At 40.8% G+C, this 27,672-nt stretch overlaps 1 protein-coding gene and 1 pseudogene across 12 annotated transcripts in view; one reads left to right on the top strand and one right to left on the bottom strand.

Annotated features, from left to right (window-relative positions):
- The window catches only part of Ate1 (arginyltransferase 1), a 122,442-nt gene that overhangs the window by 35,308 nt on the left and 59,462 nt on the right, over positions 1-27,672 (bottom strand). For all 12 annotated transcript variants that reach the window (NM_001398760.1, NM_001398759.1, NM_001398758.1 and 9 more), the window contains one exon: positions 2,138-2,258. In NM_001398760.1, the coding sequence (NP_001385689.1) occupies positions 2,138-2,258 (121 nt within the window). Of the gene's footprint in view, positions 1-2,137; positions 2,259-27,672 lie in introns of those variants that run through there.
- On the top strand, positions 19,529-20,545 carry LOC108349649 (glyceraldehyde-3-phosphate dehydrogenase pseudogene; annotated as a pseudogene).

A 27,672-nucleotide genomic window follows, 5' to 3' on the forward strand; every position in this document is an offset into this window, starting at 1 on the left:
ACACCCATTTCATGAATGGAAACGATTCTGTCACCTTTTCAACCTCACAGAACATGGAGCACTTACAGTCTCTTGCTTCTCCAAGTAATTAAATTAGACTAAGAAAGGGGAAGTAGGCTCGCATCTTAAGTTTGGGAGTCAGAAGGAATTTTGGACCCCAGTACTACCCAGATGAGCGGAAACTATTAGTGAGCCTGAAGCAACTCAACAAGGTGCTCAGCAGCTTTCCTTCCAACACTGCTGGACCCAAACTGACCTGGAGGAAGGCACAGGGAGACGTTCTGAGTTGTGAGACAGTGGTAATCACTGGCTTTCTTGTTGAACAAGCTTGCCTTTGGCTCTGGACATCACTGACAAACCCCATGTTTGTTTTAAAGTAACATTATCTATTTGATCAGTAAACTCTAAGTTAGGTGGGATTTAAGTCCTGTCTAGAAAACTGGGGCAATGCCAGGTAAACTCTAAACAATGAATACAATAGCTAACGTGTCTGCCCCGGCAAGTGAGTCAGCTGCACTCTGTCTGTGGCCATCAATTCTAAGCAGGGCTCTAGACAGACTTCTAAGGCGTTGCCATGGGTGAGATGTTGAACTCTTGATTTCATACCAGCTTTTCAAGGCAACAAAATGTACTCATGAACCAATTTTGTACAACCACAAAAACCAAACAAACCTGGTTAGAGAAAATAGAAAGAAATGAGCACACTTCTATCCTCATGTCCCTCATTCCATTGGTTCCCATTTACTCATTCCAGACTCTGCCAGGCTTGGCATTTCTTTCTTTCTGTATTCTAATGAAGTTCACAGCAGAGTAGACTCCATGAAGACTCAAAGCAAGTGAGCACAATCTGTAATATCAAAGGGCTTCACTCTGAGGAAGCCACACAGCAGCATAACACAAACCACCCGAGAGCATCGCTCTACTGATTTAACAAAGCCATGTCTGACGGATGCCCTATACCCACAGGTACTTAACACACTGAGTGGCTTTCAGACTTGTTTGTTTTCTCAGAGAAGGGGCAGAGCAAATGGCAGTAAATGGGGACACAAACCTCTGACATAAATCTGATGCAATAGCCTAAGTTGAGTAACAGAACCAAGACTATAGGGGGCTTTGTTTTGTTTTGTTTTGTTTTTGTTTTTCAAGACCAGAGTTCTGTGTGTAGCCCTGGCTGTCCTGGAACTTGCTCTATAAACCAAAACTCACAAGAGACCTGCCTGCTTCTGTCTCCCACCTGGCTTAAGGGGCAATTCTTAATATCTGGGTCTGATTTTCTTCTCTTGTTATAAACTCAATAAGTTTATAAGTAAGACTTATCTTACTAGATTTTTATTAACAGATATTAATTATACATAAGTTTTATTATGATATTTCCATATATACATGATATACTTTGATCAAGCATGGGGGGTGGGTATGTCTTACTGCTATCTTTTCTTCTGTTACAGAGTCTTAAGTTGCTTAGGCTTACCCCAAACTCGTGATATAGTTGAAGCTGACCCTGAACTGCTGGAATTCTGGAATACTTTGCACGTATTTTTATCTTAATAATATGTAAGAAATCTGAGGGCAGGAAAACTTGATTGCCTAAGAGCACACAGTATGCCTGTTGGTCCTGAAGTCAGGGTCTTACCTTAGGGTCTAACACTCTCAGTGTTTAGAGGTAGTGATACAGACGAATACACAAAGGGGAAGAACAGCAGACAAAGTGTGCCCCAGGCTACTCTAGGCAGGGAGTGGAAGAGAACGCAGAAAAGGAAACTCAACAGTGATGGAAGAACAAAGTACCACCCCCAAAACTTCACAAAATAATTACTGTCCTACAACATCATTTAGTTCAACTGCTAGATATTTCTGTCTCTCCACTGGTCAAATAAACAAACCAGTAAGCAACTTTTATACTGTGATAATTGTTAAGGAATGAAAGATAAACACGTCAGCCTTCAAAGCACGTGAAGACTAATCCAACAAGAGAAACACATGCAGTAAGCAGTAAGAGTATACACACGACTTAACTGTCTGTCTGGTCCCCTCATTCCCCACATGCACATATTCATACACAAACACAATATATTAAAAACTATGAAAAGTCACAAAAAGGGTAATGATGGCTAGCCGGGCTCTTCTCTAGACATACCTGCTTGTGGGTCCTGGTTGAAACGGCAGTACTTGGAGTTGTCCAGAGAAGGCAGGCATTGCTCAATGGGTACCCAGACATACGTCTCAGGACACAGTAAATCAGAAGGTCTATACTGACCCTAACAAGAAATAAGGAAAAAAAAAAAAACCCACAGGGATTAGAAACAATAACATCCAGGAAGCCAGGAATGCTATGGTCACAGGCTTAATGTCAACTGAAAAGCTTTGCCAGAAACACTAGGCATTCTGCTAGCGATCACCTTTGTATCTAGAGATGCACACATAATATAAGGCTCTGTAAAAGGGACATATCACCATTTAGCAAGTTATACTGATTTGGAAGCTGAGTTTTTACTCTTTTGGAGGAAATCAAGTTGTCTATGAAAAGCTAGTGACTAACAGACCAAAACTTCTTTGTATGCAATAGAAAACCATACAAAGTTACATAAAGCAAGTTTTATTTTCAAAAGTAGAATTTGACTGTCCCCAATCACTAATTTTTAGTTTACAGACTCAAGGCTGGTAATATTCAGTTCATGCTAATGTTTTAAAAAACAATCCTAGTAATACACATCTATTAGCAATCTAAATTAGTGGAAGTACAATAAAAGCTTAAAAATAGAAAGTCTAACAAAACTTCTGTCATGATATAACTTCAAAAATTCTACTTTATACTTTACAGCTAGGTATGGTGGTGCATGCCTTTAATTCCAGCATGCAGGAAGCAGAGGCAGGCAGATGTTTGTGAGTTCAAGGCCAGACTGGTCTGCAGAGTGAGTTCAGGGCAGCCAGGGCTCTGTTATACAGAGAAACCCTGTCTTGAAGACCAAAAAAACAACAACAAAAATATACTTTATCAAAATATATCGAACTGTGTACAACACTAGACAATATTTGCTGGAATAAATAAATAATTTATGGATAACAGTTAAGAAAGATAATAGTTAAATAATGATACAAACTATAAAAAAGCACTAGTGATTTTTTTTTCAGAAAAACCAAAACTTTTATTTTCTTTGAACTTGTTCAAAATCTGAAATCTGTCTCTTCTCTAATATTAAAATTCAAATTCGATATACAGGTTAAAATTTAGTGCAGATATGTAAATGTTTTATAATCCAGTATAAGAAACTATTTCAGTATACAAAAAGATCCACCCTAATTTATCTTGGACTTACTCAACAGCCTCAACATGATATTTGAACTCTGGACTTTTCCTAGTGATTAAGTGTCTCTTCCTAAACTCCTATAAAGAGTTCTAAGCTTGCCATGTGCCAGAGCTACATAGTTTTCAATATTAAATCTTTATGTTATACTTTACTCTGTTAAATCTAATCTGTTATCATTCCACCTGTAGAGTCACCATTTTGCTTAAATATTCTAGAGTTCTCAATTTTGTATAAAAATACAATTGGCATGAATTTAAAAACTAATAAAAATGGAAGAGCATGTTTTCATGTGACAGAACATAAGAGAAGCCCCAAGAAGAACTGGTGAGAAATGTGTGTTACCACAACAACTAAACCCCAGCTGCCCAAATGATCCTATTTCTAACTTGAGGCTTAAGTTAAGGCAGCACTGGGAATAAGGGTAAACATGAGTCCTGAAGGTTAAACAAAGGACTTTCACCTTAGACAGAGTCCATAAATACACACTGATACATGAATAAGCACCAGGAACGAGAGCTAACTGGAATCGATCCACTGGAGTGTCAGAGTTGCACAAAGGTGAGGTACAGGTGAGGTACATATGTGTGACAAGCACACAACCTCAAAGCCCCTAGGTTTCACAATGTTCTCAAAGATCCAATTTGCTCATAGGAGAAATACTGCATTTACTTTTAATTCTTTAACATTTTACTCACTAAAACATCAGAAATACATTTTGACTTCTTGGTATCATTTGAAGTTAAATCTATCAATTTCATTAAATACTATTCTCCAAAGTATAGGCTTCTTTCAATACTTTAGTCTCTCAGGCCATCAAAGAATGCAGTTTTATGGCATAAACTACTGTGAAATATTGTGCTTTCTAAACTAAGCTGGTTGAGAGGTATGTGACTGAAATGATTAACGCTCAATTCAGAGTCACCATCCCACAAAGGAGAACCACAGGGACATGAAAGCTGCCCTGTCTGTTCCCTATTCACAGAAGACGAGAGATGTTTGCACTAAGAATGTAATTACTTAAGGATTTGGACAGACTTTCCTGTGTTGAGAAGAAAAATATTTAATCAACCTCTAAGTATATTCATTCAAATTGAACAATGAAGTAAAAGCGGATTAATTCTTTCCTAGGGTGCTGACTTTTAGATAGATGAGAAATGTTGAGTTAGCACAGACTTCTAAAGTACTCAGAATTTTGAAAATGTAACACCTTTGACAACTTATTCCACAGCTCTTTGAGGAGTTCTTTCCAAGTGAAGAACAATTCAGAAGAGGAGTGGCTCGAGTCCAAGGTGCTGAAGAAGAGCTGAATCTGTTCTAAATATAGCTGTGATGCCCAGTAACTGTCTTACGGCTGTTTGTAAAACTCAAACCAACCAAAGAAAAGAAAGAAACACAGAGAGATCACAAACGAGGCCATATAATATTTCAACCAACTTTACTAAGTTGTCATAGAATAAGAGTTTAGAAAACACCACAGTTAAATCTAAAACATGTACAAGGACGAACCCTGCAAACACTAGCTAAAAACATCTCCTGTTGACAGCAAATGCTGGCGAGGATATGGAGAAAGAGGAACACTCCTCCATTGTTGGTGGGATTGCAGACTGGTACAACCATTCTGGAAATCAGTCTGGAGGTTCCTCAGAAAATTGGACATTGAACTACCTGAGGACCCAGGTATACCTCTCTTGGGCATATACCCAAAAGATGCCCCAACATATAAAAAGACACGTGCTCCACTATGTTCATAGCAGCCTTATTTATAATAGCCAGAAGCTGGAAAGAACCCAGATGCCCTTCAACAGAGGAATGGATACATCTACACAATGGAATATTGCTCAGCTATCAAAACAATGACTTTATGAAATTCGTAGGCAAATGGTTGGAACTGGAAAATATCATCCTGAGTGAGGTAACCCAATCACAGAAAAACACACATGGTATGCACTCATTGATAACTGGCTATTAGTCCAAATGCTTGAATTGCCCTAGATGCATAGAACAAATGAAACTCAAGACGGATGATCAAAATGTGAGTGCTTCACTCCTTCTTTAAAAGGGGAACAAGAATACCCTTGGCAGGGAATAGAGAGACAAAGATTAAAACAGACACAGAAGGAACACCCATTCAGAGCCTGCCCCACATGTGGCCCATACATATACAGCCACCCAATTATACAAGATGGATGAAGCAAAGAAGTGCAGGCCGACAGGAGCTGGATGTAGGTCTCTCCTGAGAGACACAGCCAGAATACAGCAAATACAGAGGCGAATCCCAGCAGCAAACCACTGAACTGAGAATAGGACCCCCGCTGAAGGAATCAGAGAAAGGACTGGAAGAGCTTGAAGGGGCTCGAGACCCCATATGTACAACAATGCCAACCAACCAGAGCTTCCAGGGACTAAGCCACTACCTAAAGACTATACATGGACTGACCCTGGACTCTGACCTCATAGGTAGCAATGAATATCCTAGTAAGAGCACCAGTGGAAGGGGAAGCCCTTGGCCCTGCCAAGACTGAACCCTCAGTGAACGTGATTGTTGGGGGGAGGGTGATAATGGGGGGAGGATGGGGAGGGGAAGCCCATACAGAAGGGGAGGGGCAGGGGCTAGGGGGATGTTGGCCCGGAAACCAGGAAGGGGAATAACAATCGAAATGTAAATAAGAAATACTCAAGTTAATAAAGATTAAAAAAAAAAAAACCTCCTGTCCCACGTCTTACTTCCCAAAGGGTTTGTTTGCTTTGGTTGGTCAATTCAGTGAACAAAGGCATTCTTCTAACCTGCAGGCTTTAGATCATAATTTGAAGAGCATTACCATACTGATCAAATTTTCCACCCTATGAAAAAGCCACCAAATAAATTATGCAAAACATACCTTGGTCTGGCAAAATAGAATTCAGCCTAAAAACTGTACTCATTTTGATAACTAGAGACTAAAATGTCTCACTATGTGGCTGGAGAGGTGGTTTGGTGGTTAAGAGCACTTGCTTGCTCTTCCAGAAGACCTGGGTTCAATTTCTGGCCCCTGTGGTGGCTCACAACCATCTGCAACTCTAGTTCTAGGGGTCCCATACCCTCTTCTGGCCTCCACGGGCGCAGACGTACATGCAGACAAAATATCAATAAATGGAAAGTAATGATGTTTTAAAAAGGACCACCTCACTATCACATCCTACCCCATACTGCGTAGAGTATGTAAAGCACAGCAGTAATCTGTCAGGAGTAAGACGTTAAGACAGACTAATATCTAGCACTTCCACAAGCATTTCCCCGCAGCTAAGACATCTAGTTAGAAATCCTAATTTCCAGAAGCAAAACACAAACACAAACATGTCTAGTGTCTCGTGACATGAAGCAGCAACAGGAAATGGCTCTAACAAGCTGCAGACCTCAGCTCTGTCAGCTTATACTGATTGGCTTCGTACACTATCGAAACTCTGCCCATCGGCACAGGAGCCACTGTTTTCAAAACTGTGTATCTGCATCAAGTCCTAATAAAACCCCAGACTCATAAGCCCTCACAGTCTTACCCCCAACCCACCCCCACCCCAGTATATAGGTAATCCAATTAAAAATGGAAGGCCTGCGAGTGGAAAACAGAGCCTGCCACCAAGCCTGGGGACCCAAATACATCCCTAGAATCCACATAGTAGAAGAACTGTTCTCTGACCTCTACACACATAGTATGGCATGCATGAGCCCAACCCCACCCCCGCCACCGTCCAAAATGTTTAAAAAAAAAAGTAGCTAAAAATAGTATAGTATTGCTTCATACTGACAGGCATTGTTGATTTCCATGCATGCCTGATTTGTGACAGAGCCTACAAGGCCCTAGATGAAGCAGTCATTATCCTTTTGCCCTGGTTTTTCTGCAACTGTCCCCTCTTCCATCATGCCAATGTGGCTATACTGGCTTCTTTGTAGCTCCTGGAACATGCTAGTCCTGCACACACCTCAGGACTTCTCACTGTTGCTGGTAGTGGTGGTAGTGGTGGTGGTGGTGGTGGTGGTGGTGTGTATGTGTATATAGGAGACTGAACCTTTATGTATGTTATACAAACCCTGTACCATAAAGCTACATTAAATTCATGACCTCCTTTTTTCCTTATTTTTAAAAATATTTTTTAAATGATGCAATAGGGTCTCTCACTAAGTTGTCCTGAGAACCCTTGAACTTGGGAATCCCCTGTCTCCTGCTCTTGAGTAGCTGGAATTACAGGCCTTCACCCAAGGTCAGGCATAGCACCTATCTTGTTTTCCTTGGTCGTACCCTCAATGAAGTCCAGCAATCCTCCTTTACTATTTTCCCCTGCAAGGCATGCTGACCGACACTGTACTCATCTAACCCTTGCTTGTTGTAAGGCCAGAGATTCCACTTTAAGCCTAGTCTTGTCACTGATGTCGGTAAACACATGATAGATCAATCAATAATGAATCAGCACACACTCCACCCTTGCTCCTTTCCTACAGTGGGTGCTCTGCTTTATGTGCTGTCTAGTCAAGAAACAGTTGTTGAATTCACACTGTGGATGCACCACTACCATACCTGTATTGAACAAAGCTAGCTTCCAGCTAGTTCTGAGAAAGCCTAAATGCTGAAAGACCAAATTCACTATTATGAAGGGTCTATAAATCAATGAAATTAAAGACACTTTACAGCTGACAAAGTTAGGAACTACCTGCTCATGTCAATTTTACTTTCTCTCTCAAAGCATTTACTTTTAAAAACTTCACATTTTCTTTTTAATGATGAGTATGGTTTTTCCTACAAAGCTTCACTTACATGAAGACGGCGGAGGAAGGGCTGAACTGCGACTTGAGAAAGAGCCTCTTGACTTCTGTTGGTAAAGACAATAATACTTTCTCCCTGTGCTGGTTAAGAGCACAGTGCTCAGGCTGAAGAGACAGCTTAGTGATTAAGAGCACTTGCTATAATTCAACAGGACCTGGGTTCAATTCCCAGCACCCATGTGGCAGCTCACAACTGTCTGTAACTCCATTTCCAGAGGATCCAACACCCTCTTCTCATGCCAGGCATGCCCACAGTACACAGACATACACATCTGAATCAAATTTTGTAATAACTTTAGAAGTAGTGAAAATGGTATTCTTCTTTTTCAAAGGTGGAAGCTGAGTACTAGGGACCAAACCCAGGGCCTGTGCATGGCTACAAGTTCTCTACTCAAATGACATTCCTAGATTTCAGACACTACTTCTACAGTAGAGATAAAACAGCAAGATCATGCAATGTCAGAGATGAGCTATGAACTATTCAACATTTCCTTTGTTAATCCACAGCTCAATCTAAAATTATTCACATTTTCCCACATATTTACAAAATAAGCTCCAGGTCTTAAAACTCAGAGCCATATGCACTTGGGATCAAACATGACAAGATGAGTTGACCCTACCCACATGCTCACTACCTGTGAGGGAAGAGGAGGCAGCTATGTCCAGTGACTTGCCAGACAGTAGCACAGCAGCTGCCAGCACAGCAGTACTGAAAAGAATGAGGACTATACACAAGCTGGTAGGTAGGTAGTGCATCAAGGGCCCAGGAATCAGCTTTGTCTGGAGCAGCAGCAAACATCCCTGTGCATTATGTCTTAAAGGCTAAGTAGCACCATATCAGAAGTTTAAACAGCAGCAAAACAAGCCCTTGCCAATAGCAAATCCAGATCCAGACTACACTGCTGTCTCCCTTTGGCACTCCAAATCTATATCCACCAAAATTCCAAACAAGAAATGAAAAGAGAAACAACTGTTGCATCTTTACTGACAGGTATGTGGTCCTGTGTCTTCATGGTTCCAGCAAGCTTCAAAAACAGATTAATCGTGGGCTTTGCATTTAAACTGGGCAAGCTGAGTTAGTTGGTTATACAGAGTAACTCCATCTTCTCTGGAAAAAACCCCAACGATTTGCAAACAGTCAAATTCATCGCCCCTACCTTTCCTCTTAACATAGACTGACACATTTGAAGCAAGTTTCAAGCTCATGAGTGGATCTAGATATAATTTGGTATTATCTAGAGAAGTAGGAAATGTGGACTTTACATGGCATTATGATTTCTTTCATCTCCTGCCTTCCCAGATTCCAATCAAAGCACTTCTTACAAATGAACACACAATTGATCAGAAATAAAAGAACATTGTAATCTTTACATTATAATGCAATATGCCCCCCATACACAAAGAAAGCAATAAACTGAGTAAATACTCCTCTGTAAATAATTTACATTGTTAAAAGGACTACTCTTAAATTGTAGTAAATCCAGAAACACTTCTAAATGCTTTAACATCTTTTCAAACTTTCTTTTTGGCCTTTGAAAACTGAAGTATGTGAACCCTTATTTGGGGCCATGCATGCTTGCAAAGCTGAGATGTAAAAATTCCCTTTGAATATTGTACTTTTCTTTGTTAAAGTTTAAACATTTAAATGAAAAGTTATTGCTTTAATTAAAGTTAAAGGATTTGAGACTTATTTTTCTCAGAAAAAAATCAGAGAAAAGTAAAGAAATGCTCTCATGATATTCACCCAAGTTACATTCTTGACTTTTAATTGGAAACATCTGGGGATGGGCTTGGCAGATTGTAGTAAAACTGAAGTTACCAATTCACACCCTGCCATTTTGAGGGTATTTTGTTTTTACAGTTTTCAAATCAAAACCAAACGGACTTCCCTTTGAACTCTGGTACCAAACCAAAGATCTTTATGAGATTTTACTTTCAAGAATACTTTGTAAATATTTTGTAAAATGGGAAGGATTTCATGAGCATTTGAGAACAGGCTAAACTAGCAAGGTCTGTTTTGAAAGTTCAAGTTAAATTGAAATTTAAGTATACAAAAAAAGCTGAGATCCCTGAAACATGCACAGACCACTCACTTCCCTGCCCCTGACCGAATACCAATAGCATGACAAAAAAGTCTCAGGCATTCAAGGCTTTTATCAGGTAAAGCTGGCACTGGTATCTCACTTTCCACAATAAACCAATGCTCTAACACTACCTAAGCAAAAATAGTTCAAACTGACCCACTAAAGTGGGCTGCACTGCACCACCCCTCAGGTCAGAAATTCAGGCTTATTAAACCCAGGCCCTTCCCTGAGAGACAGCACCAATGGAATCTCATCGGCAGAGCACTGCTGCAGACCCTTGCTCCTGTCTCTGCTACATAAACAGAGATTGACTTCATCAGTTCCCAAGAGAGTGCTTTAGAAGTAACCTGAGCTGCTCTGTTTTCAAGCACTGAGGCCATGCCACCCTCAGCTGGTGAGGTAGACTGGGGCCAGTGAAGACAAAGAGCCTAAACATCTGAATCCATTTGTGCTCCCAAATTCTGAACACCAGCAGATGTACTCCATGTGCTGCTAGGCTAAGCTTTGAAATTTTAAAAATACATATTTTTTCCACTGACAAACAGAAAGTGATGGTATTCTGTGTTTCTTTAATTAAAATCCAAGGGTTCTCAAAGGCTCTGGGACTTACTTTAAAGCTTCTTTAAGACGAGGCTATTTATTTTGCTATTGGCAAATAATAGAGAATAAAGATTCTAATTCAGTTTTAATCACAATCTTTGCTTTTACTTTGGAAACCCCGAGTTAATCCTTTTTCTTCTAGAAAATACAAAGAAAGCTTGTGAAGAAAAGATTCAGGGAGTCAACTTACAGTGCAAATTTAATTTCAACTGAAGGGTCACAAGTTGAAAAGGATAAGGAAAAAAAATGAATGAATCGAGACAAAGAAAATAATATTCAAAGAAAAATTCAAAGCTTTAATTTCTGTTAAGGATATATGAGTGAATGAGAGAGAGGGAGGGGGAGGGGGAGGGGAGGGAAAGGGAGGGGGAGGGGAGGGAAAGGGAGGGGGAGGGGTAAGGAGAGGGAGAGGGAGAGGGAGAGGGAGAGGGAGAGGGAGAGGGAGAGGGAGAGGGAGAGGGAGAGGGAGAGGGAGAGGGAGAGGGAGAGGGAGAGGGATCATCCTCTCACTGGAACCAGTTGGATCAGGTTGTGTGAACCCTTGCCTACAGCTCCCCAGTATCCACAGCAAAGTGGAATAATTTCTTTTTAAAGTATTTGAAGGTGTTTATGTGAGAATTGTGACTTTAGCTAGAGATGGTAGGAAATTACACATGATGAAAGCCCACCACAAACTGAAGAGTTCATTTTATTAATCGCAACACAAGCTGCCTAGATATCTATAAAGTAATCCTGACTGTTTACATGTACACTCAAGGAATTCACACACTCCCTCAGGAACATGTCTACACCCACAGGGTATTTATGAATCCACAAACCTCCAGTCAGGACCCTCATATAAATCAGCAATACACATGACAGACAGAAGTTAAGCTTTCCATCCAGCCTCTCACCTGAAGACACCAGCCCAAGGGCACTCCAAAGGGTGCCGGCTAGCTGCTCTCTGGGGCCCTCCCACTGAATATGGGTGATATTCCCCTTTTAGAGTCAAACTCAACTACAACTGCATACTTTATCTTTACGAAGACTTCCTTTCCTTTGCCTTCACTACTATTATCAAAATCCCTTGCCTGAGTGAAAGAGACGACGTCTACCCCTCCTTAGAAGGTCCCAACAGACCAAGGTTCAATTCTACCAAAGTTCACTCTGGGAAACCACTGTGTTACTTAAAGAGTATAGGTGAGCAGTCACTTAGTGGAGGGAGTTACTTAAGGATCCTCACATACACAGCCCACTGCCTCAAAAAGGCATCTTCATTAGTCTTTACCCAATAAAGATAATGACATCACACAGATGGATGGGCTCCCCCAGCAGCCTTCTCCAGCCTTTCCTTGCCTATTTATTCCAGCCCCTCTGCTCTAGTTAAGGGTTTTTATTGTAGCCATGAAACAATGTGACCATAAAAGTTACATAAAGAAAGGGCTTATGTATCTTACATTTCCACATCCCAGTCCATCACTGAAAGAAGTTAGGGCTGGAATCAAACAAAGCAGGAGACATGAGGCAGGAGCTAGTGAGGAGCCCATGAAGAGTGCTGTTTACTGGTTTGGTCATGATGGCCTGCTCACCCTGCTTTCATAAAGAACCTCGTATCAACAACCCAAAAATAGCACCACTCACATGGGCTGGGCTCTCCTCATCAATCACTAATTAAGAAAATGCCCCACAGCTTATGAAAGCATTTTCTCACTTTTTGAGGCTCATTCCTATCAGATGTCAAAGTTGATATAAAACTAGTGAGCATACCCTCCTTAAAGCTACATGCAATTAGGGCAGAGCTGCATACAACAGTTGACAAGATTCTTAGGTGAGGGTCTCCTGCCCCTCCCTGCCCTTCGGAGAAGGGATGTAAACACTTAACAAGCCCAGATGGGATAATCTCTGCAAAGAAGCACAAATGAACTCCCCAAAATGGCAGCTGTTTAGTTCTGTAAACAGTCCTGTACAAATATCAAACCCAGGCTAAACCATGTTCTGTCTTGTCATTTTTGCACTCGGTGGGTCACTGTTAAATGCCTACAACTAGAGTTCACACTAGTTGTCTTGTGCACGCCATGGTAAACTCTGCTAGTTTGGGTTCTCAATGACCTTGTGATCTAAAGGGAAGGACAAAATTTATGGTAACTGCTATACAGAAGCATAGGTTTATACTTTATAATGAAATATGGCAATGCTACCAAGGAAAACCCCATCAGAACAACAAGGAAGCCTAAGTGAGACACGGGGGCTGGAGCCACTCCTCTGGGAAACATCACCTGAATTTCTACAGAGTACAGTATACAACTCAACAGTATGTTGGGGTTCTCTGTCTATATTCTATTTGTCCTCCAACATCATCTACTCCTCCCCAAACCCCAATGTATTATTTTCTAAATATATCAGTTTTCCCATTTCTTGTGCCTAAAAATGTATTATAGACTGAGTTTCCAATAAATACATACTGAAATACTTATTAAAATGAATGGTGTCCAATTATATTCTTAAAGAACATCACAGGATTTTTAAAATAGATGGGCCTTTCATTTTCCTAGTTATTAATCTGTTTCATTGTAATGTTTTGATAAAGGTAAAGAGGTGGGAAGAGAAAAATTAAGTGAGCCAAAAAATTCTGTTAGTGAAACCAAAATTAGAAACGGAGAGCACTCCTTCTGCTCATATTCCCCAGACAACATCGGAAGTGCAGGAAGCCAGCTCCACCCCACGTTAGCTGTGCTTTCTGCTCTGCATATGAAGACTGGCCAGCTACGGACACTTCTCACAGGGTCCCTGAGATGGCTCCACAGGAATGGATTCCTGCTTCTTACTTTTTCACATTCTTCTAAAAATCTCTAAGTCCCACATCAAGCAAATGTTTTTAAAAAGTTCCCAGCAAATATATAGCTTTAATAAAGTCAGTAAACTATCTCTAACTGGAACTATTCTGTTTTTTCCACAACATAAAAACACCAAATGTTTCCCAGTACCCTAAAATCTTAAATCATAAAGGTCTGTTTATTGCACAGCTGAGGACAATGAGAAGCTGGCTGTTTAACCTTGTATTCCTCCCAGGGGTGTGATCTTTGCTAATCATTCTTTTTTTCCCCTGCCTGATGGAAAATTCATCACTAATGACTTAACTAATTCAGGTGTTAGGATAACCTTCTTTTCCTCAGCTGTGCAGCAGCAGGGGTCCTGGTAGAACTGACATTCTATACCCTTAGATGCCACCAGTATCCTGTGAGCTTATGAAGACAACAGCACACCAGCTTTTGTAGAGTGTCTATATTTAGCACATCCTAAAGACACTGCATGGCTGGTCTAATGACCTAACGATCAGTTAACTATTAATTATATACTCATTTTTATTCATAAAATGTACAAATCATCAATTTCACTGAATTTTAGGTAAGTAAGTGTAAAAGAATGAATTGTGATACAAAGTCCAAATGGTCTTAGATTTTAGTAAATTTCAGTAAACACTGTACATAATTATACAACTTTGGACACATATATCCAAACTCAATTAGCAACCCTGATAGCACAGGTAGTGTATGAAATACTGTAAGAACAGCGTAACCACTGTCTCCAAAGCGTTAGAATTCTATCTATTTATTATATAAACTACTACAAAATCATATATGCATTAAATACCAAAAAAGGTCTTTAAATTTTATTTTAAATATTTTCATATGTGGTTTTTAAGTATCATTTAAGGCCAATCGTCACCTTTCCATACGGTAACAGTTTGCAGAAATCAAAACAGCACAATCATCATCTTATCACATCAGCAATTTGTGGAGAAAGCATGGATACAATTGAACCTGAAATCTACAACTTCCAGATGTGACAAAGCGTAATCCTGACAAGCTACCACTACACAGAACCTGTAACCATGCTTTCTTTTTTTTCTTTCAGAGAGATTCCAAGCTTGGGATGTTGAGTGTGTTTAGAAGCTGCTGATACACAGGCCAAGGACCTATCAGCTGCTAATCTGGTTTTTGGTGACAGCTTCTAAGTCACTCAGAGTGGTAGTGAGCACACATTCTAGTAACGCTTCCTCTATCAGCATGAACTCACAGCCTGAAGACACTGAATGTGTTTGACTCGACAGTAGTTGCCCCTTTTTGATGCTCAATCTGTACATATTCTGGCCAGTGGGAGCCAATTTAGGTTGTCCTGTGTTTCCAACATAGCCCTATAGTTTCTGACAGCTTCCATGCTTGCTGACTTCTTTTTATCTTCAGAGACTCTTTATTAAAGTCGTCTTAACAACCCTCAGATCTGACTGTGTGTTTGTGAGCTATGGATCTTAAGATCTATTCCCAGATATGCTAAGCCTGTGTCCAGCTTCTTACTCTGCGAGAAGAGAGTGACCCCTGAGCACTGCAGTCATTATCCCTGCACAAACAACAGGAAGCGCTTACACCACAGCACAGAGAACCACATAGACAGAGCCAAGCATACATTTTCCAAAGCGTCTCTACTAGAGGTCTAGCCTAAGACAAATTTAAAAATCTAAAAACTAGAGTCAGTCAATGGAGTTTTATAACAGTTACAAAACGTTAGTGAATATATATCATTAAATAACTTTATATTAGTAAAAATACAGAGTTAGTATCCACTGGCTACTGTGAACTGATCAGTATCCTGCCTGCTACCTCCATACTACCACATTCATCTTCCCAAGGACTCTCTATAGAGGGGTGGTTATTATCTTCATTTACAGATAGACACAGGCTGGAGAGATGGCTCAGAGGCTAAGAACACTGGCTGGTCTCCCAGAGGAACTTGGGTTTGGTTCTTGGAACCCATGGGAGATAACAATTGAATCTAACTCCAGTTCCAAGGATCAGATGCCCTCTTCTGACTTCCTGAGGCACTGACTGCATGTGGCACACAAACATACATGAAGACAAAACACCCATACACATAAAATAGTTTTTAAGTTAAAATGAAAATAAAACATTCTCTATACTCCCTTTATAATGAAAACTTACTCTAAACAAGTTACTTTTAAAAATTCAATCTATCAAGGTATCAACTTTTAAATTTTTACATCAATGAGTGTTTCACTTACATGCACATCTGAGTATCACAAGCACATCTGGTACCCACAGAGGCCAGAAAAAGGCATCAGATCCCCCATGAAATTAGGAGTTCCGCGTGGGCACTGAGAATTGAACCTGGGCCCTCTGGAAGAACAATCAGTGCTCTTTACTCCTGAGACATCTTTCCACCCCTCAAATGACCAAATTAAAGCAAATTTATATCAACGAATTAACACACTTTGTTATAATCTTTGGTTTTGCAGAAGATTCCTGGATTATCGCATATGTTTTACAAATAATCAGAATACAATGTAGGTACCACATGGTCCCAACAGGTTGTCATAAGAACACTTTAATAGGCCCTGCTTCTAGAAACTTAAAAAACAAACAAAAACAAACTAAATAAACAACAAAACAAAACCAGCCTCATTGTGAGGAAAACAAAAAAGAGAGCGATCTCAACCTAGGCAACAAACAATACTCAACGCCTGGTACAACATGGTATGTGGGTGAAGCATGGGAGGAAAGTCTGTCTAGCACTGACAACTAGACAACCAGGTGTTCTAACAGTCCTTCACCACTGTGGAAACTATTCCACAAGCTCCCCACATCTTTAACGCTCATTCACAAGGTAAAGTCTCGAGCCACAGCTATGGACAGTTCCTCCTCCAGTCTAATAAAAGCAACTGCTTTTTAGAGTCAAGCTCTCATCATTCCCTCTGAGAAGATATCTGTCAGACAGCCAAGTCTGAAAGCCCAAAAACACCATTTCTGGTAAAAGAAAGCACTAAGATTACAGAGCAGTTCAATTGGCATGCCCCATAACTGCAAGAATATCTTTCCTGAGGCAGCTTTTGTCCTATGGGTCTGAGCAGAAGTGCAGGATGTATGCTATCCATTTTGTGACATAATATGTAGGAGGAGATCAGAATTTTCATTTTTACCAAGCTCCTTCCTCAGCATTGGGCAGATCAAGTGGTACTGATCACAGATACTTAGCACCCTGGGAAAAAGAAGATCTGCCTTAGCTGCTATTCCCCTTAAAGCACATCTTCTGCTGGTAGACAAGGTTGTTCCAATAGCCTTTTGCTTGAGGACACAAACAAATTCACTCACGATCCCCTCAAGAAGCTCATACTAATATGCAAACAGAACACACTATTATAAACCTATGCTTATAGAGACGAGCACAGAAATATTAGCTCTAGAGTCAGGCCCCCAGAGAGTTCCAGACTATCTAGCAAGAGGAAACCAGGCTAGACAAAAGCTTCATGGATCCAAAATAATAGTCAAAAGTTAGCAAGCAGTTATTTGTGTCCCCTCAGCAGCAGGAAGTCCCAATCTGTGTTTTCATCTGCTGCTAACTCTCAGCTCTTGCTTCCCCTGCCACCGAAGGTTCTTGATTATCTTTTGATTCACTGGCCTCTTTGAAAACCAGATAAAATAAAGTCAAGGTCTTTACTCTCTAAAGACGTATAACATCGTATAACAAAAGTTTTATACGATGTCCAATTTTGCATGGTTAGAAAAACCTAATGCTTTTTTTTTTTTTTTGCTTGCTTTTTTTCTGTTTTTGAATGTCCTCACTGTAACCATGGATCCTCTTCACAGTCCAATCCCAGTGTTATCTTTAAAGAAGAGGATCTCACAGTTTCAGTCATCTCCTCTTCAGGAGCTGAAGTTTTAATGCTGAGCCTTGCATGACTCATCTACCCTAGAACAGCTGGCCATCTTTGGGTGACGTACTCCATCTCCCAGCCAACCAACAATGGTTAAGATGTCAGGGTCACACAGTACTGAGAATGGTGACCTAGAGTCAAAGGCAACATTTTCTTCAGCAGAGTCTATGGGATAGCAATTTTCCTCAGAAAAAGACATGTAGACATAGCATACGTCTGAATAAAAGGGCAAACGTAACACAGGGGGAAAAAAACAACTGAAGGAGTACAGTAAGTTAAATGGGTTACGGAGTAACTGAAAAGTATCAGCAATGCACTGGCAGAAAGAGAATAAGGAATCACACTTGGATGATGGTGGTGGTGGTGGTGGTGGTGGTGGTGGTGGTGGTGGTGGTGGTGGTGGTGGTGGTGATGGTGGTGGTAATGATGGTGATGATACATCTCAAGGCAAACAGGGAAGAATCAGGAAGAAAAGAGAACCCTCAAAGACAAGCAAAGGAACTTGGATTTAAGAAAACCACATAAAATATAGATTTCTAGCAAAACGATTCCCACATACCACAGAAGTCATCTTTAAGTAACACATGTCTCAGGACACACACAAATGAGAGGAGTCAGGGGTCTGGCAGAAATTGCTGTGGGCACCTTGCTTCTAAGCACTAGCACTTCTAACTTTCTGCTGCATAGCCAAGACAATTATGCTACTCAAAGTTTGTTGATAACAAGAAGTTTGACAACAAGGCACTTGAATGCATTAAATTTAGATGTAGTGGGTATATACTTTTAGAGCTAGCACTCAGAAAACTAAGACGTAAGGATTGCAAATTGGAGGTCAGCCAGGATTACACAAGGAGTTGAGGACTGGGCAACACAGCAAGACTCTCAAAACAAGCAAGCAAATCATTTAGTATGAAAAATCTCTCACAAGGTTTTGTCCTTTTGTTAATGGTTTGATTGTTCTGAAAGTTTCATACAGACTGTTCTCAAACTTCCCATCTAGCTGAGGATGCTCTTTAATTCTTGACTCATGCTCTAGCATATTAGCTACCTCCCAAGTGCCTGGATTACAAGTATGTCACCACACTGTCTTCAGATGGCCTAGCTATATGAGGAAAGCTGAAGAGGTTAAGAACAAAACCTCTCTAAATCTGAAGGTCTAAGCTATGACAGAGTCCCTGCCAGGACAGAGGGAAGAAAGAAAGCTGGTTCTAACGCTAATAACAGAAGCCAGGTAGGACACTGTACAACAGTGCTCACACCTATACATGGCTTCACTTTCCACAATTTCAGTTACCTGTGGTTAACAAGGGCCCAAAGAATTACATAAAAAACTCCACAAGAAATTTGTAACTGTGTGCTATTCTAAATACCATGATAAAATATCAAGCCATCTTGTTTTGCTCTAATGGGGCATAAAATCATCCATCTGCCTACAGAATACCCAATGCTACCTGCCCATTAGTTACTATGTAGTAGTCTCTGGTTATAAGAATGTCCCAGAAGCATTTGCTGCAACCAAGTAACCCCCATTTTATTTAATAATGGCCCTTAAGCACAAAAGTGACGCTGGCAATTCAAACACACCATGGAAAAGCCATCTAATGTTAAAGGTAAAAGTGTGGTAAGATATTTTTAATAGAACCCATTTACATACCATTTACTATATAGTATGCTGACACAATCTTTGTACTTTAGTGCTAGTGAATGTTAGTGTGTGTGTGTGTGTGTGTGTGTGTGTGTGTGTGTGTGTGTGTGTGTGTGTTGAATGCGCATGGTAAATACATGATTGGTGGGGGTGGGGGTGGGGTCCACAGCACACATGTGGAGGTCAGAGGACAACTTCATGGAGTCGGGTCTCTCCACCTTTATGTGAATTTCAGGGATCAAGCTCAAGTTACCAGGCTTGCCCAGCAAGCACTTTATCCACTGTGCCATCTTTCCACCCTGTTAATTTTATACCTAGGCTCTCTGCTCCTCCCTGTTCCAGAGACAGCCTCATCTTCTCATGCAGTGCCAGCCTCGTCTCATAGACAAGATGGTGAAGGTCGGAGTGAACGGATTTGGCCGTATTGGGCACCTGGTTACCAGGGCTGCCTTCTCTTCTGCATCTGACAAAGTGGAGATTGTTGCCATAACGACCCCTTCACTGACCTCAACTACATGGTCTACATGTTCCAGTATGACTCTACCCATGGCAAGTTCAACGGCACAGTCAAGGCTGAGAATGGGAAGCTCATCATCAACAGGAAGCCCATCACCATCTTCCAGGAGCGAGATCCCGCTAACATCAAATGTGGTGACGCTGGGGCTGAGTATGTCATGGAGTCTACTGGCGTCTTCACCACCATGGAGAAGGCTGGGGCTCACTTGAAGGGTGGGGTCAAAAGGGTCATCATCTCCGCCCCTTCAGCAGATGCCCCCATGGTTGTTTTGGGTGTGAACCACGAGAAATATGACAACTCCCTCAAGATTGTCAGCAATTCATCCTGCACCACCAACTGCTTAGCCCCCCTGGTCAAGGTCATCCATGACAACTTTGACATTGTGGAAGGGCTCATGACCACAATCCATGCCATCACTGCCACTCAGAAGACTGTGGATGGCCCCTCTGGAAAGCTGTGGCGTGATGGCCGTGGGGCAGCCCAGAACATCATTCTTGCATCCACTGGTGCTGCCAAGGCTGTGGGCAAGGTCATCCCAGAGCTGAACGGGAAACTCACGGGCATGGCCTTCCGTGTTCCTACCCACAATGTATCCGTTGTGGATCTGACATGCCGCCTGGAGAAACCTGCCAAGTATGATGACATCAAGAAGGTGGTGAAGCAGGCGTCTGTGGGCACACTAAAGGGCAACCTGGGCTCCACTGACTTGTCTCCTGCGACTTCAACAGCAACTCCCACTCTTCCACCTTTGATGCTGGGGCTGGCATTGCCCTCAATGACAACTTTGTAAAGCTCATTTCCTGGTATGACAATGAATACGGCTACAGCAACAAGGTGGTGGACCTCATGGCCCTCAAGGCCTCCAAGGAGTAAGAAACCCTGGACCACCCAGCCCATACTGAGAGCAAGAGAGAGGCCCTCAGTTGCTGAGGAGTCCCCATCCCAACTCAGCCCCCAACACTGAGTACCTCCCAATTTCCATCCCAGACCCCATAATAACAGGAGGGGCCTAGGGAGCCCTCCCTTCTCTCTTGAATACCATCAATAAAGTTTACTGCACCCCCCCAAAAAATTTATACCTAAATTACAAATTAGCAACTCTGTCACAGATATGTATGCATAGGAAATAATAAAAACTTCAGAGTTATCTGTAGTTTCTATTGTTCTCTGAGGATCTTGGATGGCCTCTATGGACAAAAGAGGTACACCATAAAGCAAGAAAGTTAAATACACATGCATAAACTTGCACTTCTTTAAAACAACTAAGTTTTTAAAATTTTAATCTATCTTATTTTATGTATATATGTTTTGCCTGGAATATAATGTGTAACATGTGCATGCCTGGTGCCCACAGAAGCCAGAAAGAGTGTCAGAAGCCTGGAACTAGAGTCACAAATTGTTGTAAGCTGCTATGTGGGTGCTGGGAACCAAACTTGGGTCCTCCAAAGACCACTGAGCCACCTAACCCCATCCCCTAAAACAACTTAATTTTAACTATATTAAAAGACATACTCCTTAATCTAAGTTGTGCCTGACATTTCTGATTCAGAAAGTTGAAAACGAGTGAAACCTTATGCTGTCCTAGGCCAACAGTATACGCTGTGTGCTGACAAGGTGAACTGCATTTGCTGCCTGAGTGAAGGCAGTCCGAACTACTAGACTGTTGTGAAGTCATCAAATTTCTTTTTATGTCTGCAATGACTCCTAAAAACTAAGAAATCAGACCCTTAAGAACTTACTTATGCTGCTATTGCTGCTTTTATAAGTCCTCAAGACTGATGCAGACAGATACAGACTCAAGGCCAGCCTGGTCAAATTGTGAGTTCTAGGGCAGCCAGAGCTACATCTGGCCATCAAACAAACAAACAAACAAAACACCCTACCAACTCTAGATTTTTCTGGCAGATCTCACTGCACAGAAACATTAACTACCTTTAAGTTAATGTAAAGGTTATGTATAAGCCCCTAAAGAAGTTTTTTGTACAGCATTAGCATCATAAGTGTCTAGATACACAGGGTCATGTCAATATACAAAAAAACATTTCTCTAATATAAACCAATCAATTTGTATGTTACTTTTTCTTTTTAATATCAAGAGTCAAATTACTCATGAAAACACAAATGTAAAGCCTATAGATTTGAATGGCAAACCAGTAACACTTTAAACAAGATCCTTCAACTCTGGAACTTCTGACATTTGGGCTTTACTGTCATTTGGGCTTTCCTGTGCACTACAGAAAGCTTGGGAGCACCACTGACTTCTATCTCATTAGAAGTCAGTAGCACAGACTTCTTCAACCATCTCGACTGTGACCCACAAAGATATCTGTAGACATTAGGGGCACTGCCAAAAGAAAAGCACTATGCCATGTACAACGAGAGACGCACAGTGGGTCTCTGTTCAGTTCACTTCACTTCTCTCATATGTTAGAGCATGAAAAAAGTTAATGTAAGGGTATATTGTACAATTACACAGTTTATTATCACACTCCCCACAAAGTTACTTTATACTGTATTCTAGTTGTTATTTTAAGGGTTTTACTTACAACGGTTCATATATAATTAGATGTTGCTGAGGTCCAATTGTCTCCCTCCAAAATTCATGCTGAAACTCATTCCTCAGAATGGTGGTATTAAGAGGTAATTTTAAGAAGTAATTCAGTAGAAAGGACTCCCATCTTCATGAAGAGACCAGTGCTTTTTAAAGGTGCTCCATCTTATACATGGACTGGTGTTTTTTTAAAGGAAGGAAACTAGCTAAGGTCTCTTAAGGCACAGCATTGGTTCCCTGTGTCCTTCTATCCTTTCTATGTGACATAGAGGTCAGGGTGCCATCTTAAAAGCAGAGAGAATTGCTCTCACCAGACATAGAAACTACCTGTGCCTGGATCTCAGACACCCCAGACTCCATATATGTGAGAAATGAATCCCTTTGCTTGTTTTGGATATTGTTTTTAATTTTTAAGACAAAAAAAAAATGGAAACAGGCATGCCACGGGAGGCTAGTTCTCTTCCTTCACCTTCCTATGGATTCTTGGCATCAAATTCAGGTTACCAGGTTTCTACCGTGAATGCCGTAGCCTGCTGAGGCATTTCACTGACCCTGCTTTCTTGTTTTGTGACAGGATCTCATGTGGCTCCATGAGCTGTCCTGGAACCTGATACGTGGCTAAGAATGGCCTTATCCTGATCTTCCTGTCTGGACCTCCTAAAAGCAGGAATGACAGGCATGTGCCACTATACCTGGCAATGTGCTATTTTCAAGATAGTCAGTCCCAGGTGTTCAGTCTATTGTCTGTGTTTTAACAGTAGTATAAATATACTAAGAGATACTTCTAAAATAATTTAATAAATTATAACTCAAATGATACAACACAGTTTGACAATTACAAATGTGTTAAATTAAATACAATGTCTGAGAAAAATCTGAAGAACACAAATGGAAGCTCAGTTTGCCTCTCTCTGACAATGCAAACACAACAGTGTTTTCATTATCTCTTCTCAAAGTGACCTTGTCCTTAATATTACCAAAATAAGATATCCTGTAGAAGTGCCAAACAATGCAAACATCAGACCCAGGCTGCATTTCGACCCAGTGACCAAATGACTCATGAGCACCTACACTTACACATCTAAAGCGACCCTGAACCCTTACTTTAAGGCAGGGATAGTGCTACAACAATTAATGAGCTCAACTGTCCAGGAGCTGAGACTCTAATGAAACAGACTTTGGGGAAATTCCGTGAGTCAATGCCATCCACACTGGTGTCAAACATGCACTGCAATGGGAACAATACACTGCAGTCAGAAGGGCAGCAAAGCTTCACAAAGGAGGCAGAGTTGAGATGACTCTTGAAAGGTGAAGAGGAGGAAAGGGAGGGTGACAAGGACCACACTATCGGCTGAGAATGAGAACATACTACATGAAAGCAGAAGCTACAGCCACGGCCCACACGTAGGTTCTTCTAGGAGTCACAAAGACAGCTCTGACCAAAGATCCCTACCAACAAGGAGGGACTAAAAGGATGCTCCACAAGAAAACAGTAGATCTTTAAAATTCACACAAAAAAATTCATTTCTCTTTCAAAAACAACTTGATTCTTGGGAAGAGTGAAATATTAAGTGAATTATTAAATTTCAGTGTGGAGTTACTGGCTATTTATTTATTATAGTATTTAGAGAACATCCAGGGACTCAGGATGTAGTTCAGTTGTTAATATCTCCTTGCACACATGAAGGCCTGGCACCACATAAATCAAGTGTGATGGCTAAACTTCAACTTTTATCCTACACACTAAAATCGTATTGATAAAAGGAATACCTCGCTATTGTATTAATTCATTTCCATTAACCTGAAAACCACAAATGAGGTACTTAAGGGTAGTGTTTAAATTACTTTTTTCTATTGCTGTGACAATTTACCATGACCAAGGCAACTTATAAACTAAAGCATTTAACTATAATTAGGCTTATGGTTTGGAGGGTTAGAGTTCCAACAACGACAAAACAAAGGCATGGAGGCAGGGACACCTAAGAGCTCAGATCATGATCCAAAAGCAGGAGGCAGAGTGAGAAACAATGGGAACCTCAATGCCCTCCTTGCAACATAACCTTCAAAAAAGCCATACCCTATTCCTTCCCAAACAGTGTCACCAACTGGAGATGAAGACTCAAACATGAGCACATGGGGGCCATCTTCATTCAGACTCCACAGGAGGAGTGAAGGATAAGTCAGGCAGCACCATTCCTTTCTGCGGTCTGCATTCCCAGTGGATTGCTGTCCCTTTACTCCATATTAAAATACCTTAAAGATGTCAATTTCAAAGACAGTGATACTCATTTACAAGCAGTCCATTAAGGTATCAGCACACACCTTTCACACATTTGCTATACATGGCATCAGAGAATAATATTGTTGTACTCTGTCACCTAACAATATAATGGACACTTAAATCAATAAATTTAAACATCATCATTGCTTTAACATGCAGGCCACTGATGGTCTCTTAAAAGCATAATTCGAAAGCAAGAGAACATAAAGGAAAAAACAGGCTACATAAAGCATTTCCATGGCAACAGAAAGGTAAAAACATCTTAACACAGACACCAAAGTACCAACTTTCATCATGAAGGAAAACTGGTAAACATTGGGATAGTGAAATTCTATGTAGCGTGTAATTTAAAAACACACACACACACACACACACACACTTGTTCTGGCTAGGTGCCAGCATCAGTAGTCTCTGTCTGTTCTTAGCCTGGTGCAATGGCCCGAGACTATGACCGGTGACTGCTGCCACCCATTTCTCTGGCTGGTTTGGCTAAGATGCTCTGGCAGGTGTCCCTCCAGCTCTTACAGCTCTTGTTCAACCAACTACCCCACCACCACTACCCACACTGCAACCTGGATCTGCCAATGCCACTGCTGCCACAGGGCTCCACCTCTCATCACACACCTGAATCGTTGTGAATGGAAGACACCAGACAATACTAATTTTAAAATCAACCGCTAGGCACAGAATCTATTGTCCTAGACTCATCATCTATTCTATGTTTGAAATTCTTCCAGTAGCAAAAGCCACCACTGGGTCTGACAATTCCCTCACCTACATTGAAAGGGCCATTTTTTCTTCTCCTGTGTCCTCTTCCTCTCTTACGCCCAGAAAACTCACCTCCTCCTCTTTACCCAGCGACTGGCTTCTTGAGGTCTTTATTAGCCAATCAAATAACTAGAGAAAATCCTCCTACACTTCCTCTCCTTAAAAGATGCATAAAAGCAAGCAATGAGTCAATGGCGGTACCATAGAGCATTTATCCAACAAATGATTGTTATCCATGATGTATAAAGAATACATACAAATAACTGGCAAGTCACCCTGTTAGTAAGTGGTCATAAAACCTGGACACATGACCAACGGCCAACAATCAAATGACAAGGTGCTCACACTGACAATAAACAGCAAAATGCAAGGCGAAACTACAACATGCCACTATTCCTTATATATTAGTCAATATATTGAGAGGATGCTAGGAGTAGGGTCATATATTTGAAGAGCGTCTTAAGAAAACAGGCACTATGAAACAAGCAAGTATACACATACCCTGTGATCTGGCAATCTAGGTCTATACTCACTACAATACACAGAGATGGTCAGCAAAGACATGTAAGTCAGTGTTCACATCTGTACTTGTATTAGTCAAATAGAGAACAGCAGGCTGGAGAGATGGCTCAGTAGTTAAGAGCACTGACTGCTCGTTCAGAGGTCCTGAGTTCAAATCCCAGCAACCACATGGTGGCTCACAACCATCTGTAATGAGATCAGATGCCCTATTCTGGTGTCTGCAGACAGCTACAGTGTACTTATATATAATAAATAAATAAATAAATAAATAAATAAATAAATAAATAAATAAATAAATAAATCTTTTTTTAAAAAGAGAAAACAGGAATGTGAAATGCAATATATTCATTAAATACAATGCTCCAGTCATCTATTGAAGAGAGCCGACATTACATACAAACAGAGGGATAAAGCAGGCAGACACGATGTCTGGATAAAGGCCAGTTAAAACACTACACATACTTTCATTTACATAAAGTACAAAACCAGGCTAAACTAGAATAAGGTCAGAAGACAATGGTAATTTTTGGGAATGGCAAGTAATTAGGGGAACCTTATGTGCTGGCCACACTCTGCTTCTTGTTTTAGGTGACACTGAGATGTCTGCCTTGTCAAAATGTATCAAGTTACACCCTTAAGACCAGGGTAATACATACTGTGTGTGCACAATATGCAATATATGTGTGTGTGTGTGTGTGTGTGTGTGTGTGTGTGTGTGTGTGCGCGCACGCGCACGTATATGTGTGTGTGTGTGTGTGTATTCTAGTAACTAGTCTAGTCTTAACAAAATCAATTATAGGCAGGGCATAGTGATATACACTTTTATTCTCAGAACTCAAATTTCTGAGAACATAGCCAGTTTGTTTGTCTAAATGGCAAGTTAAGGATCAACCAGGACTACACGGTGTATCTAAAAGTAAAAAATACAAAAATAAAAAAAATTATAAATTATATGTAGAAGTGAAAATAATCCACATAAAATATAAGCTACACTGGAGATAAGAATCCTAAGCTTTCCTAAGTCCAAAGTTTCCAGTAGAACCGCCTGCTCTGTATGCAGTCCTCACTACTTCCTTTTACTTCCCAGTGTTATCTTCATAGACACTCATCTGCCTTTCCTATGCAAAGCATATGTATACTATATATACATATATATATACACACAAACACATACACACACACACATATCCTGACTCTTCAATCAATAAGTTAGTTGCACATTAGTAACAACAATAGACAAGATATCCTGGACATGAACAAGGAGAAAGCTGTCTGACCATCTTTCTTTGCCTTAACATCTATCATGGTCTTTTGGACAGAGTAGGTTCTCCATGAACATGAACTAAGCAGATATATCTATAAGACAGGGCTCAAAGGACCTCCAGATAAAGAAGTTGAACTTGAGAAGAACTCTTGGAAGCAGAGATATTATTCTTCTAGCTTTGCCAAGTAAGAACGAAACAAAGAGAGAAACAAACACTGACTTTATGGTGGCACAAGTTTGGTTTAGAAAGAAGGGAAAACATTTCCTGTTGGGATACACTGTATGAAGGTGTGTCTCTGTATGATCAGTAGTTAATTCTGTACTGGTGGAGAGTCAAATGCTGGTAGGATCCTGGTACTGTTATTTCTAAGAGTCATCCCCGGTCTCATATTTTGTAAATATTCACTCGTCCTTACTAGCCTAGAAACAATCTAGATCTAGAAACAATCTGATTGGCTGTAAAAAGAGCTGAGAGCCAATAGCTGGGCACGGAACTTCAGGGTAGAGAGGACACTGGGAGAAGAGGCAGAAGCAGGAGATTTGCTAGGAACATGGAGATCTGTGGACTGACCAGAGTGAAGGAGAGATAGAGCTGGTGGTATCAGGACAAGTCCAGTTAAGTTTAGTCGGG

This window comes from Rattus norvegicus, chromosome 1 (genome assembly GCF_036323735.1).
Source record: "Rattus norvegicus strain BN/NHsdMcwi chromosome 1, GRCr8, whole genome shotgun sequence".
Lineage (NCBI taxonomy): Eukaryota > Metazoa > Chordata > Mammalia > Rodentia > Muridae > Rattus > Rattus norvegicus.